Here is a 14,916-nt window from a genome sequence, read left to right as displayed (position 1 = left end):
AGAAAGATCTAAGAGCTGAAACAACACAGGGGGAGGAGGTGGGAGAATAGTCAAGGATCCTCAGATTTGGAAGTATAGATAACCCCTGAAGTGGAAACAGTACTCACCATCATACCGATCAGAACTAAAGAGACTTGTTGAGTTGGAAAGGGCTTTCTCTGCATGCCAAGCAAAATCAGCAGATTCCCACTGAAACATATCGCCCAGAAACGTATCGTCCACAAGGGATTGAAAAAATTAAGTATCCGGGCAGAAAAACTCAAGCTACCCTTCTCTACTGAGGAAGAGATCAAAATCCAGCAGCCCACCAATTTCTCCTCTGGAACCTTGAATTCCAAAGAGATAGGAGCTGAAGCACTAGAGTTTTAACGACAAATGTTTGGGATTGTTACATTCCCAAACATTCAACTGGGCAGGTTGATTTGTTGTTAATGTGTGAACTCCTGTCACTAAAACAACCACACACTGTCATGTGTGACAAAGCCCACTGACTCCGAAAAAATAGCTTGGATGGGATCTGGTTTTGAGACGCAGCCTGAGGCTGACAGTAGTCCCTGCATCTACCCCGCATGGCCGCAGCCCTCCCTGCAGATCAGGGAGCACACCACGAAGCCTTCTCCCTAGAGCAGCAGGGAGGGGCCGGCTGTGCACAGGGTGGGATCCTTGTCCTGAGAGGAAGACTTTAAAAAACCAAGTCTCTGTTCTTTCCCACAAAACCACAACCACCCCAAACAACCCAATGGGCTTTAAAAATTTTTCAATGGTAAAGAGTCTAAAGAATTATGTTTCACACCTTTGAAAGCAATAACAAAAGCCATTGGGTTTCTTTTAATGGGAGAGACAAATAAACCAATTGGTGGCAGAATTATTGGCCATGAAACACGGCTGTTATCTCTAAGGTAGAACTTGTGACTGTTTGCGTTCAGTCCGCTTAGTCAGTGTGGGAGAAGGAGCTCATGAGAAGAACAAAATGAAAAAAAGACGAGAAACACACCCCAAAATGTGAACATTGCTTAGTGCTTGAGGTTAGCATTTATATACATAGAGAGAGATAAACATACAGCCAGCCCTCCATAGCCACAGGTTCCATATCCGTGGTTGGGTGAATTGATAGAAAACATTCCAAACTCCCTCTCCCCAATAATCAAAGAATAAAAATTATACAAATAAAAAACAATACAGTATAACTACTATTTGCATAGCGTTTACATTGTATTAGGTATTATAAGTAATCCAGAAGTGATTTATAGTTCATGGAGGAAGTCCATAGGTTATATGCAAACACCATGCCAAGGGACTAGGGCATCCCTGGATTCTGCCATCTTTGTAGGTCCTGGAACCAATCCCCCACAGATACTGTGGGTGACTGTTTTACATATATATGAAGACAGATACATATATAATATTTCTACAAGGAGTACATATATAATCAGAAAAGAAATTCATTTTTTTCTTGCAGAAAGAAAGGGACTAGAGGGTGGGGTAAGAGTCACGTGAGGCTGTCCTCCACCCCTCCTTGAGCCTGTTACAGCTTCATTGTTGCCTGCTCCTAAAGATAAATGGCTTTGCTTTTTCAGAAGGGATTGGGCCCAGGAAAACTCCCTCTCTGGGAGTTGAGTGGGGTGTGTGTGTGCGTTTTCTTATAAAATGTTTCAAGCACGTTTTCGGTGGGACAGTTGCACCCTGAGGCCCAGCCATAAGGCTTTGTCTTGTTTTTCTCTGAATGGCTGGGCTTCCCAAGAAGAGATAGACCCTGGGAGCGAAACAGCTGTCGGTGCCTCAGCCCCTCTTTCCTCCCAAGGAAGCACATTGTTATTAACTGGGAATTCTTTATAGCCGGGCTGGAGGAAGTTTTTGGCTGTAAACTGTCATGCACTGCAGCCTTCGCTGAAAAGGCGGAGGGAGTGGGCCTGGTCCTGGGAACCCAGGAACAAAGATCAGAAAATCAGCCACAGAAAGAGGAGGAAAAATAAACGCTAGAAAGTGAAGGCAGGTGACACTACACAAGTGCTGGCCAAAGTCGGTGACTTCCAACCTCTACCTGCTCCGACTTGGGTGGTTCAATTCCTGGGTCATACTCTTCAATGCTTCAGACATTCTCTCTGGAGAGTAGAAATTTTATTACGCATGTTAGAAACGGAATATTCTTTCCTGCTGAAGTTGTATTCTTATTTGGCCGTGCCCCTCCTGTTCGGAACAGTTTTAGAGCGATCTGTTAAACCCTCCAGTCTTCTTTGGCGCTTCCCGACTGTGGGAAAAGCAGCCGCGAAGCCGTCCGAGCTCAGGGGAGGGATCCGGCCTTCGGGACTCCTTTGCCCTGAAGCCGCAGAAGAGGTTTCGCTCTCGTGCTTGGGGTTCCGAGGCCCTCAATTGCCTGGGACCCACCCTCGTTCCTCCTTCACCTCCCCTCCACTTTTCCCTTTTATCCTATCCTCGGGAGGCCTTGGGCCAAAGCGATGACCTCTTAGACATTTTAATACCCGGAGTAAGGAGAGTGACACGCACCACGCTCTCCCCCAAAGCCCAGGGCCCTATGGGCCAGTGAAGGCGTGTCAGGATGGTCCGCCGTCAGGAGCAAATGAGGTCCTTTTGGTGCCTCTTTCCAGAAGGAAACTTCCCCCCTCGGGTCAGTCCCCTGGGAATATCCATGCATCCCAGACATCAAAAGACAATGAGAAATGCGGACCGGGACAAGACGCCCCGGCTTCCTGACTCCTCGGTGTAAGTTGGAGAAGGGAGAGAAGGAGCCCTGTCCCCCACGGGCGGCAGGCACCCTTCCCCGGGACTGGCTCCTGGGGGCCCTCCGCATACCGCGAGGCGGGTCGATCCCTCGAGTCCCGGGCGGAGATCCCTCCGGCGGCTTCCCCAGCAATTCCCGACCGCGGAGCGAGCCGGGCTGGGCGAGGGGCAGGGGGCAGGGAGCAGGGGAGACTTAGCGCGGGGCGCAGATACCCTGTCCGCGGGAAAGCCCCCTTGCTAGGGCGCAAGACTCCTCTGAACCCGCTGCCCTCCCGATGCGCTGGCTTTCTCTAGAGGGGCTGGGGCTGGGGTGCCCGCTCAGGAGACAGGGAAACAGAGGCTGCTACCCCAGGCCCTCGTCCAGCGAATAGGCGAGGTGTGCAGAAGCGCAAAGCCAGGCCTTGGAATGGGGAGCTTCTGCCTCCTTCCCCCTTCCTGGGCTCCCGTTTTAGGAGGAATGTTACTGTTTAAAGAGACCCCACTGAACTATTTCCTGCTCATTGTCACCTCTCCTTCGCTCTCCTCGCGGAAGTTCTCACCGAAAGGTAATAAAACAACCGCTGCCGACACCGCTTGGCGCTGGGCCCGGCGGGGAAAGCGCCCCGAGTCCCGCTAGTCCGGGACCACCCCGCCAGCCCCGACCCTCTCCCACCTTCAGCGAAAGCAATGACACAGCAGAAACCACGCACACGCCTGGCACACTCGATGCGCGCGCAGACCTCGGCATGAAGTCCTGTTTTTATAAGAGAGCGAGGAGGACACTTCCCAGAAGGGGTCGTTTTGCTTTTGCTTATTTCCGTCCATTTCCCTCTCAGCGCGCGGACCTTCCTTTTCCAGATGGTGAGAGCCGCGGGGACACCCGACGCCGGGGCGGGCTGATCCACGATCCTGGGTGTTCGTGCCGCTGCCTGGGGCTCCGTGGGCGAGGGACGTGTGGGGACAGGTGCACCGGAAACTGCCAGACTGGAGAGTTGAGGCATCGGAGGCGCGAGAACAGCACTACTGCGGCGAGACGAGCGCGGCGCATCCTAAAGCCGGGCCAAATGCGCTCGTCCCTGGGAGGGGAGGGAGGCGCGCCTGGAGCGGGGACAGGTGAGGCTGCGCGAACGTTCCAGGCTGGCGCGGCTGCGGGATCCGGGCGCGGTGGAAAAGCGAGCAGGACCCTGCGCGCGGGAATCAGGGAGCATCGCAGGCTGCCGGGCGGCCCCTCGCGGAAGTGCCGGCTGGGACGGGTTGGGGCGGGCCGGGGCGTCCAGCTTACCTTCCTCCGGAGCTTGCCCCGCCGCTTTGATGGAGGTGCAAACATTTGGGGAAGGGCGGGGGTGTAGGGGCTGGGCTGGGGCTCGCAGGGCTGAGGCCCAGGATTTACATGAAACAGGCGTGCAGGAGCCCATTGTTGGCCCCCGGCCTCCCAGACCCGCCCGGCTGGGTCTGATATGGCCGCTCTCGGCCAATGGGCTGCTGCCCGGCACTTCAAAGCGTGCACGGCCCAATCCGCCGAGCCCCCCAGCGCTGCCGCCGCGGCTCTATTTATGGGGAGGGCACTGAATTTCGGTCCCCAGAGACCTACACTAGTGGAGCCTTGGGGAGTTCGAGTGGAATAACTTCTCCCCACCCCTCTGTCCCCCGTCTCCTCCCCCCAAGTCTTGGTCCTCGCCCTCCTCCCGGGTCTGTGTCGGGACCCGGGAGCCGTCGCAGGTCTCGGTCCGAGGGGCCCCTTTTCTCGGAAGGGCGGCGGCCAAGAGCGGGGAAGGTGGATCTCAGGTAGCGAGTCTGGGCTTCGGGGACGGCGGGGAGGGGAGCCGGACGGGAGGATGAGCTCCCCCGGCACCGAGAGCGCGGGAAAGAGCCTGCAGTACCGAGTGGACCACCTGCTGAGCGCCGTGGAGAGCGAGCTGCAGGCGGGCAGCGAGAAGGGCGACCCCACCGAGCGCGAACTGCGCGTGGGCCTGGAGGAGAGCGAGCTGTGGCTGCGCTTCAAGGAGCTCACCAACGAGATGATCGTGACCAAGAACGGCAGGTGGGTGCGCGTCCGGAGCCCCGCGCTCGCCGCGCTCCGCAGCGCCTGGGCACCCTGGGGGGCCTGGCAAGTTCCCGGAGGTCGAACCCTTTTTCTCCTGGAGGAGGGATTTGTGTTTGTTCCCGCTCTGGTTAACTCCCTCGAGTGCATTTCTACAAGCCCCTCTTCTGGGGCTTTCTCCGCGGAAGCCTGGGGAGGAGGAACGCGCACCTCGAGGTCCCGACCTCGGAGGCATCCCGGGACCCGCGAGACGCGCGCTGGTCCCGCCTGTCCCGGCGGGATGTGGCCTCCTGCACTGAAACCCTTCGCCAGGTCCTCTCCTCCCCTGCCTCCCGAGGCCACCTGGACCTGGTAGGGCTCGGGGAACGAGCAGCTTGGGAGTCACCCTTCAACGTTCCCCAGGGGGCTCCTCTGTGCCCCGAAATAACTGAGGCCTCTGTGCTAGCTTCTGCCTCCGGCCTATCTGGTCAGTGTCGGGGTCCTCCTGCGCCCGCCCCGTGTTTTCCAGGAGGATGTTTCCGGTGCTGAAGGTGAACGTGTCTGGCCTGGACCCCAACGCCATGTACTCCTTCCTGCTGGACTTCGTGGCGGCGGACAACCACCGCTGGAAGTACGTGAACGGGGAATGGGTGCCGGGGGGCAAGCCGGAGCCGCAAGCGCCCAGCTGCGTCTACATCCACCCCGACTCGCCCAACTTCGGGGCCCACTGGATGAAGGCTCCGGTCTCCTTCAGCAAAGTCAAGCTCACCAACAAGCTCAACGGAGGGGGCCAGGTAGGTGTGCGGAGCCCGCCAGGTCTGGGACCAGCGAGGAGGGGCCGCCCTGCGCCTTCTGCACGGGAGTTGTGGGAAGGCGACGTCTGTCCTGGAGAAACTGCCACAGCCTTCTCTAATAAGGCCTTTAGCGCTGTTTATACTAAGCTGATAACATCCACGCCTGGCGAACGGGGAGCGGGAACACTCCCCTTTGAAGGTCTGGAGCTTTGGGGGAACTTCCGTGTCTAGCCCTAGACTCTCCTAGGGATGGAAAAGATATCAGCCTTGATGGCAAAGTCGCATTTAAATTTAAACATGCGCCACAGTACTTACTGCGTGGAGTCGGAACAAACTTGTAAAGTCGTGCTTTGCTAAAGAACATTCTTTAGTCGGAGATTGTTCCTGGAAGACCCCAGGTTAGGCAAGTTGCAAACAAGCTCAGGGTTTTAAAAATGTCTATAGCCTTCCTGAAAGCCTTAGTACTTTATTCCATCAGGTGAAAGGATTTTGTGATGAGCATTCATTACTTTTAATGGTGTGTAGCATCTCACATCCCTTTTCCAAACAAGCTGTGGGAATAGCACATATAAACCGCGGAGAAGCCCTCCCTGGCGGAACCCCACTTCCTCCGACAGCAGAGACACTTTCTTGGGAGCCAGAGGACTTTCTGCATCCTGGAGAAATGGATGTTTTGCTGTTTTAACGCAGGCCTTTCAGTGCCACCAATTCTGTATCTGTCTCCCTCAGATCATGCTGAACTCCTTGCATAAGTATGAGCCTCGAATCCACATAGTGAGAGTTGGGGGTCCACAGCGCATGATCACCAGCCACTGCTTCCCTGAGACCCAGTTCATAGCGGTGACTGCTTATCAGAACGAGGAGGTGAGAAGGAGAGAGGGGGATCGCTTTCCCGGTGTGCTGCGGTGTGGTGTGCTGCTCCGTGGAGATTCTGGAGGAGCGGGGAGACGCGCTAACCCGCACTGAGAGGAAGGCTTTCTGCCCTTTCAAATAATATTCCGGAACTTGAAATGGAAGCACAGGAGAGAACTGTTTAAAATAAGTCCCCGTTCAAAGATTTTCCCCTTGAATTCTCCTTATAAGTGTTTAAAACTAGAAACAACTTCTCAATGCTCAAAATGAAAAGATCCAAAAAGCATTCAGGTTAAATGGTGTGAGAATTTCTTGAGAACAAGACTTGAGTGAGAGAGGGGCATGTCCTTCCTTGGAAATCTTCCCCAAAGGGTGGGGGGCAACCCCTCAAATCTCTGCAGTGTGAAGACTCAACTAGATACAAGCTACTGCATAGGTGCCTGTAAATCTACGCCTAAGCCCAACCCCAAAGTACTGCACATTAGAGATTAGTTGGATACGTTGTTGGTGTTGACGTTGACCGAAAACTAGAACTTCCAGGTCTCTATTTCCTAAGCAGCCCCAGCTTGTGTTTTCAGCTATTTCTGATTTATACACATGGAACATTGTTAGTAGTAGGTTAAATTTATCGTGAATCCCACTCAGAACATTGACATTGAAAATTTTTCTTAAGCGTGCTACTCTGTACAATTACTCAGCTATTTTCAGTTCCAAATAGAAAACTGTATGTGGAAAGAAGTCTGATTATATTTGAATATTTAAAAGTGGTACTGGCATTTCTCAGTTTCTTGGTGCCAAATTAAATCCCCTGGCTAATAGGGAATATACTAGTAAATGCAATTTCTTGTTTTTCAGATCACAGCTCTTAAAATTAAGTACAATCCATTTGCAAAAGCTTTCCTTGATGCAAAGGAAAGGTGAGAGAATTCTAACTATAAATACCCTTGGGCAAAGAAGTACGCAGAAAGATGAAATATTGCTGCACATACTCTTTTCTGAATTTCCTTATTTTTGAAAATTTGATATACTTTTTTTTTTATTTTGATAGAAGTGATCACAAAGAGATAATGGAGGAACCCGGAGACAGCCAGCAACCTGGGTACTCCCAATGTACGGTTTGTTGCACTCTGTCATGTCATTCTGCGTCATCGGGACTAGACTTGCTGAGAGCTGGGAAGTGGAGATGGAGAAGACAAGGGCGTTTCTGGGTGTGCCTGGGATGTAAGATTGCCTTTTTGCCATGCAAGGCTCTTGGCCCTGTGATGTTGAAGCTGTGCTGCCCATCTAACCTCTGCTCTAATCGGGGCTGTGTATACTCTCCTGGGTGCTTTTGTTTTTCCGTGAGGCAGCTGCCATCATGCCTGGGGTGGATCATTGAGACCTAGCTGGGTGTTTGGACTCTCCTGTATTAGGCAACAGGAGAATCTAGCTCATTACATCCTCTTTGAGGCTTTCGTTAATGGTTGAAGAGCCATCTTTCCAATGGTGCTTAGGAACAAAATTTTTCCTCAGCCCTTTGGTTCTAGGAATGTCTCACCGAACCCTGTGGCTCTGAGGATGAGAGAGTTGGATTTAAGTCTAGCTGCCTCTAGGAGTTCCAGGAGTCAGAGTGCAGGATAGAGGATTATATAGCAGCATCTGTTGGGAGAAATGCTCTGTCTCACCCTAGTCCGTCCTCTCCACCCGAGGAAGGGTTACTTGGAGATGTTAAACAATGAACGCGGTAGCGCTGGCTGGTCAAGAGGCTGGATGAATCAACAGGGCACACTCCTCCTTACACAGGCATTTTCTATTCTGTAGATTTTTCATCATTTCCTAGGCTGATTGAACAACCAGAAGGTCAGTCACTTGAGTAGAGTGAGCCACTGCTCTGGCCAGGCCGGCTGGGCAGCGAGGGCACGTCTGCACCCTTCCTTCCAGTGCTGCCTGGAGAATTGTTAGTAGTTTGGAAATTGAAGCCACAGTAGTTGTCCCAATAGGGGTTGCTTTTTCTCAATCAAAACAACAAAGCTTAAAGAGTGTAGAAGAGGATGGGCACGGTGGCTCACGCCTGTAATCCCAGCACTTTGGGAGGCCAAGCTGGATGGATCATCTGAGGTCAGGGAGTTAGAGACCAGCCTGGCCAATACGGTGAAACCCCGTCTCTACTAAAAATACAAAAATTATCAGGCATGGTGGTGGGCGCCTGTAATCCCAGCTACTTGGGAAGCTGAGGCATGAGAATCCCTTGAACCTGAGAGGCGGAGATTGCAGTGAGCCAAGATCACACCACTGCACTCCAGCCTGGGTGACAGAATGAAACTCCCAGTCTCAGAGGAGAAAAAAATGAGTGGAGAAGAAATTGTAGTTTTAGAGGAAGGAAGGGGAGTCTTGGAAGCACTTTCTGATTCTCCTGGGGAGAATGGGGGGAGGTTAAACCAGGAGAGTGAGCAGTAAAGGGGTCTACCCCCAGCTAGGAAGGCAGCTCCCAAGTCTCTGTGGGTGGCTGGAGGAGAAGGGGAGGGCATACTTGTCTAAGCACCACCCCACCTCTCTCAGCGTCTCTCACCTGCTCTCTGCCTGTGGTTACATTGTATTCACGCTCAGTGGAGGAAAGCTGACCTGCCTTGGGGAATAGTAGATCTCAAAGCAATCCAGAGGATTCTCAGGAGGAAACAGCTTAGGTTGCCTGAGGCCAGGCTCCTGGGTTTACTCAGGTACACATAGGATTGGAAGCCTTGGGTTACCTGTGGTAGTGAGTGTGGGGCTGATGGCCTCAAATGTCTTGTGAGGCAGACTGTGTCCTAAGTATGAGACACTCAGGGTGCTTCCTCCATCAGGGGCCCCTGAGGGGAAGGTGGGAAGTCACTGGCCTGGGCTGTGCTCTCTGAAGTGATGAAGGGAGAGTCCCTGGCCTGGGCTCTGCTCTCTGGAGTGATGGAGGGAGCACTAATGCAGGTTACTACTCAGCACTCTCTTTTCTCACAGCAGGGGGGTGGCTTCTTCCTGGAACCAGCACCCTGTGTCCACCTGCAAATCCTCATCCTCAGTTTGGAGGTGCCCTCTCCCTCCCCTCCACGCACGGCTGTGACAGGTACCCAGCCCTGAGGAGCCACCGGTCCTCACCCTACCCCAGCCCCTATGCTCATCGGAACAATTCTCCAAGTGAGTCCTAAGCCTCATTCTGCCAGGGGTTGGTGGGTGGCTGCAAGACCACTTTGGGAAAGGCATTCTGCACGGGTCTAGAATCTAAAAAAAAAGAGACGGTTTTCTGGAACCCACACCCAAGCCCAGTTTTTTAGCAGCTCAAGAGAGGATCTTCAATTTATGTCTACGCCACTGCCGCCGCTGGCGGAGCAACCACGGAGACCCAGATCAGAGGCTTGCATCCTTGCATGGGCCTTAGAGCTGGTGCTCCAGGTTTTGAAAATGACAGATTCCTGAGCCTCTCCACAGAACCATGGTCGATCCTTAGGAGGAGAGCCCAGGTTTGAGTCTTTTATGAACCTCTCTAAAGTGACAGTGATGGAGCAGACAGGCTCAAGAATTCCTGACTACACCAGTGATTCTCCAAATACGGTGCCCAGGCCAGAGCCTCAGCACCACCCGAGAGTGGGCACAGTCTCAGGCCCCACTCCAGACTGACAGGCAGCAGCTTTTGGTGGGGCCCGGCAATGTGTGCTTTTTCTTGAGACGGAGTCTCGCTCCGTTGCCCAGGCTGGAGTGCAGTGGTGCGATCTCGGCTCACTGCAAGCTCTGCCTCTCGGGTTCACGCCATTCTCCTGCCTCAGCCACCCAAGGAGCTGGAACTACAGGCGCCCGCCACCACGCCTGGCTAATTTTTTTGTATTTTTAGTAGAGACAGGGTTTCACCGTGTTAGCCAGGATGGTCTCGATCGCCTGACCTCGTGATCCACCCGCCTCGGCCTCCCAAAGTGCTAGGATTACAGGCGTGAGCCATGTGCTTTTAAAAGCCCTCCAGGCCATTCCGATGCATGCTCCAATATTAGGAACACTGGGATAGACCATAAAGATCCCCTGGCCTAATTCTCTCTATAACACTGTATATGTCTAGACTTAATTTTGTCTGGCTCCAAAAGAAGGAAAATAGCTAAAGAACACCATAAAACAATTAAGCAATTAAAGCTGATTTGAAATGAAAGGACCTTATTGGGTTAGGAAGTCATTGGGACTTGTTCAACCAGAGGCTAGACTCCGAGGCAGGAAGATCTTATTTCTAATTTTGCCTGGAGTAATGGTTTCTATCACCCATTCTTATGAAGTAATTACTGGAAAAAAGGCAGGGTAAAGTTATATTTATTTTTAAAGATAAGTAATTCCAAGTCAGTGATTGTAAGATTCAATGTCTACAGGGCATCTACTGATCTGATGATAAGGGAAAGAGCTTGGGTTTACCAGGGTATGTTTTCAAATACATACATTTGGCAATAAATCTTGCCCCTGATAACCACGTAAGTAGACTAATGGATTGTTTTCTACAGTTAATGTCCCATGTACATTTTGTTTTCAGTGTTACATAGCTTCAGTTATTGGTGATATTTCACTGTACTTTGTTGTTCTTGGAAGACACCATCTATAATTGCAGTTTCTTACCTTCCCCCCTTAGCCTATTCTGACAACTCACCTGCATGTTTATCCATGCTGCAATCCCATGACAATTGGTCCAGCCTTGGAATGTCTGCCCATCCCAGCATGCTCCCCATGAGCCACAATGCCAGCCCATCTACCAGCTCCAGGTAATGTATGTCCAGGACGTGGTGCAAAGCATCCTGGGAGCTCTGCCTGTGACTTCACGCTGTTTCCATTCCTATGGGCCCTTAGTCCTTATTCTCCTTGGTCCCCGTGGGTGGTTGGGTCTTTATTTAGAATTCTTTATTATCCAGCTATGCCCAGGGATTGCAGGTGACATGACTGCCGAGTTCCTGTTTGCAGTCTGTTCGCTGCAAGGACTGGGCTCCTTTACAACCCAGGTGTGGAATGGGAGCTGTGCTATCCCATCCCTGAATGAAACCAGGGTCCCCATCCTGGTTCTGCCACTTACTGGTTCACATGATGGACAAGTCTCTTAGCCTCTCTGAGCCTCAGTTTCCTCACCTATAAAAGGAAGGTGGTAAAAAAATAACCCAGCCTTGGCCTGTCTCCTACAGGGTTGTTGGGGTCAGTAGGTAGAGCTTAAAGAGATCGTTTCAGAACCTTTTTCAACAACAGCTAGTAAATTAAGGAAATGAATTTATTGGCTTTTCTGTGGATACAGGCTCGAAATCTTTATATATGTGCTAGGTAACTGGTAAACAATGATGATTATTTTGTTACCAATTTGCAAGTTATGCAGAGGAAGAAAGGCTTACAAATCAAGCAGGCTGCTAAATGTCTTACATTTCTTCATAGGATGAATATAAAAACCTACAATACCAAAGTTAGAAGTCAACCCTCATTTTCCAGGGAGGAAGGAGGGCCAGAGATATTAAATGATTGGACCAGCTCAAAGCAGAGCGAGCCTGGAATTAAGTGATCTTGACCTCAAAGGCAATGCACTTCATTTTCTAGAATACCAAAATATGCCTGCAATCTTAATTCTTGTCTAGAAAACAGTTCCTTCATAATAAGAATTCAATTGCCTGCGGTTAGAAACAGACCAACAATGCGTAAACAAGCGAAGCTTTCAGGGGCTCCAAGAGCATCGCCCCAGAAGCCTGCACCCAATCAGATGACCCACACACTGCAAGCTGCTGACAGAGGCCCCACCCAAGGGTCTCAGTGTGGCTCTAATTGGGCATCTTAGAACCTGGAGCTTTCATTTGTAAAATGGCATAAAAATCTGCCTTCATTAACTCAGACTTGTTTAAAACAGTATGGTGATACAACATAAGGCCTCATTATTCACTTATAGAAAGACAAGATTATTTCCCAAAATAAAATCTTACCATAATTGAATACTATCCACTTCCATGTGCTTAGACTGGAGAATTCAATAGTCATTTCCACCTTCCTCATTTTATGCCTTGAGAAACACAGCCTATAAGGAGTCTCGGGCAAAGTGTAATGCGACACAGGTAGGTAAAGGCGGAACTGGGAATGGCTTCCTAGTCTGACTGCCAGGTGCTTTTCCTGCTGCCGGGCACCATGCTAGCACACCTATGTACTGAGCAGGACAAAGTGCAGGGAATTGTGTCTGTACTGGAGTTACTGTAAGGAATGTCTGCTGCTTAGTGTTTGAGGAGAGGCTGGTCTTCATGGTGAGAATTACTGCAGTGGTGGGGGTGAGCTGTGCTAGATAAAAGCATGTGCACTTAAGCCTGTCCTCAGTAACTTTTGATTGAGAATATTTGAAAAGTTTTATTCCGAATGAGAGTGCAAAACTACTGGTCTGAGTCTTTCTTTTCTGTTTTGTTTGTTTGTTTGATGGAGTTTCGCTCTTGTTGCCCAGACTGGAGTGCAATGGTGCATTCCCAGCTCACTGCAACATCTGCCTCCCGGGTTCAAGCGATTCTCCTGCCTCAGCCTCCCAAGTAGCTGGGATTACAGGCATGCGCCACCATGCCCAGCCAATTTTTTATGTTTAGTAGACAGGGTTTCACCATGTTGGTCAGGCTGGTCTTGAACTCCTGACCTCAGGTGATCCACCTGCCTTGGCCTCCCAAAGTACTGGGATTACAGGCGTCACCCACTGCGGCTGGCCTGGTCTGAGTCTTTCGTAGTGAAACTTAACAGCGCTCTTTCATGAGCTCTGAATATGTGAGTAATCTTTTCAGTCATCTTCCTGACGATTTTGTTTCTTATTAATAGATACGACAATAACTTCTATACATCACAGAATGTGCTTGTGAGTCCTTTAATAATTCGGAGAAAATGACCTGTTTAAAAGAAAAAAACTGTCATATTACACAGTCACTCCGAATGAGATTTCTGGTGTGTTTTTCCGTCCTTAGCTGGCCTGCAGCCCCTGCCCAGGCCCTGCTCACTGGTGTCTTTCTGTTGCAGTCAGTACCCCAGCCTGTGGTCTGTGAGCAACGGCGCCGTCACCCCGGGCTCCCAGGCAGCAGCCGTGTCCAACGGGCTGGGGGCCCAGTTCTTTCGGGGCTCCCCCGCGCACTACGCACCCCTCACCCACCCGGTCTCGGCGCCCTCTTCCTCGGGATCCCCACTGTACGAAGGGGCGGCTGCGGCCACAGACATCGTGGACAGCCAGTACGACGCTGCAGCCCAAGGCCGCCTCATAGCCTCATGGACACCTGTGTCGCCGCCTTCCATGTGAAGCAGCAAGGCCCAGGTCCCGAAAGATGCGGTGACTTTTTGTCGTGGCAGCCAGTGGTGACTGGATTAACCTACTAGGTACCCAGTGGCAGTCTCACCGGTTAAGGAAGGAAATGCAGCCTCAGTAACTTCCTTTTCAAAGCAGCGGAGGAGCACACGGCGCTGTTCCCCAGAGCCCCAGCATCCCTTGCTCACACCTGCAGTAGCGGTGCTGTCCCAAGTGGCTTCCAGATGAACCCTACTGTGGAGATGATGCAGTTGGCCCAACCTGATTGACAGTGAAAAAATGTTTGCCAGGGTCCAGAAACTTTTTTTGGTTTATTTCTCATACAGTGTATTGGCAACTTTGGCACACCAGACTTTGTAAACTCCACCGGTCCTACTTTAGTGAGATAAAAAGCACACTCTTAATCTTCTTCCTTGTTGCTTTCAAGTAGTTGGAGTTGAGCTGTTAAGGACAGAATAAAATCATAGTTGAGGACAGCAGGTTTTAGTTGAATTGAAAATTTGACTGCTCTGCCAGCTAGAATGTGTGTATTTTAAGCGTATGTAGCTAATCTCTTGTGTTGTTAAACTATAACTGTTTCCTATTTTTCTTTTGTCAAAGTAGCCAAAGACAATCAGCAGAAAGCATTTTCTGCAAAATAAACGCAATATGCAAAATGTGATTGGTCCAGTTATTAGTCAAGCCCCTCCTTTTGTGAGTATTTACTGTTTATTGTAGCTGGTGGTAAAGACCTTATCCCCAAAAAGCATTTTAATCTATTAAGAACTTTAACATTGTATCTAATTAGTTGCAAAACTAGAAGTGAAATTTGCGTAGACTTAGTGCTAATTACCACAGCGATTTAAAAGATGTTAAGTAATTTTTAAGAGATTTACTCAACATTGAATCATGGATGATGTGGATAAAGACAGAACCTAGAACATACCGATGTCATCAAGATGAATATGGGATGTCCACCCTATTCAAGCTAAAGTACTGTACATAAAATAAATGGATAAAAAGTTATCATTTGTCAATGTAAAGTGTGGTTACCATAGTACTTTGAACAAAATGGCATTTATAAATATCTTTCCCGCTGCTTTTTCTCAAAAGCAGAACACAACTGCAATGGCGCTAGATTGGGACAATTTCTCCATCTAGTGGCAGAATCCTTAATGTTGACCCTACTTCCAGTTTAGTATTCCAAACCTTGTATTCCTTAGTATTCCAAGTACACCTTAGTATTCCTTAGTATTCCAAGTTACAGGTGGCCAGTAGGTTAGAGCTGGGTT

General features: G+C 50.5%; 1 protein-coding gene and 1 long non-coding RNA gene across 4 annotated transcripts; one reads left to right on the top strand and one right to left on the bottom strand.

The window, feature by feature from the left end:
- Positions 1-1,003: 1,003 nt before the first annotated feature.
- Positions 1,004-4,054, bottom strand: LOC129060137 (uncharacterized). Its single transcript, XR_008526570.1, has 4 exons — positions 4,001-4,054; positions 3,564-3,794; positions 3,392-3,472; positions 1,004-2,102 (listed from the first exon to the last, which is right to left on the bottom strand). It is a non-coding gene; the product is annotated as an uncharacterized LOC129060137 (long non-coding RNA).
- On the top strand, positions 3,442-14,301 carry TBXT (T-box transcription factor T). 3 transcript variants are annotated; one of them, XM_002817567.5, is made up of 9 exons: positions 3,442-3,831; positions 4,384-4,759; positions 5,268-5,532; positions 6,262-6,396; positions 7,240-7,301; positions 7,433-7,494; positions 9,355-9,528; positions 10,991-11,120; positions 13,366-14,301. In XM_002817567.5, the coding sequence occupies exons 1-9, from the start codon at positions 3,465-3,467 to the stop codon at positions 13,637-13,639; spliced, it is 1,845 nt and encodes a 614-aa protein (XP_002817613.3). In that variant the 5' UTR covers positions 3,442-3,464; the 3' UTR covers positions 13,640-14,301. The 3 variants fall into 3 exon arrangements, with proteins under 3 accessions (XP_002817613.3, XP_054414406.1, XP_002817614.1); XM_054558431.2 differs by lacking the exon at positions 3,442-3,831 and having other exon boundaries at positions 4,300-4,759; positions 9,352-9,528; XM_002817568.5 differs by lacking the exons at positions 3,442-3,831; positions 9,355-9,528 and having other exon boundaries at positions 4,506-4,759; positions 13,366-13,752.
- The last annotated feature ends 615 nt before the right edge of the window (positions 14,302-14,916 follow it).

Source organism: Pongo abelii, chromosome 5 (assembly GCF_028885655.2).
Source record: "Pongo abelii isolate AG06213 chromosome 5, NHGRI_mPonAbe1-v2.0_pri, whole genome shotgun sequence".
Classification (NCBI taxonomy): Eukaryota; Metazoa; Chordata; class Mammalia; order Primates; family Hominidae; genus Pongo; species Pongo abelii.
The sequence above is the reverse complement of the archived record's forward strand: the minus strand, read 5'-3'. Positions and strand labels throughout refer to the sequence as shown.

Coding starts and splice junctions, on each gene's coding strand:
- TBXT (XM_002817567.5), top strand. CDS start 3,465: ATGAAGTCCTGTTTTTATAAGAGAGCGAGGAGGACACTTCCCAGAAGG. Junction 5,533..6,261: donor AGCTCAACGGAGGGGGCCAG/GTAGGTGTGCGG, acceptor TGTCTCCCTCAG/ATCATGCTGAACTCCTTGCA. Junction 9,529..10,990: donor TCATCGGAACAATTCTCCAA/GTGAGTCCTAAG, acceptor TTCCCCCCTTAG/CCTATTCTGACAACTCACCT.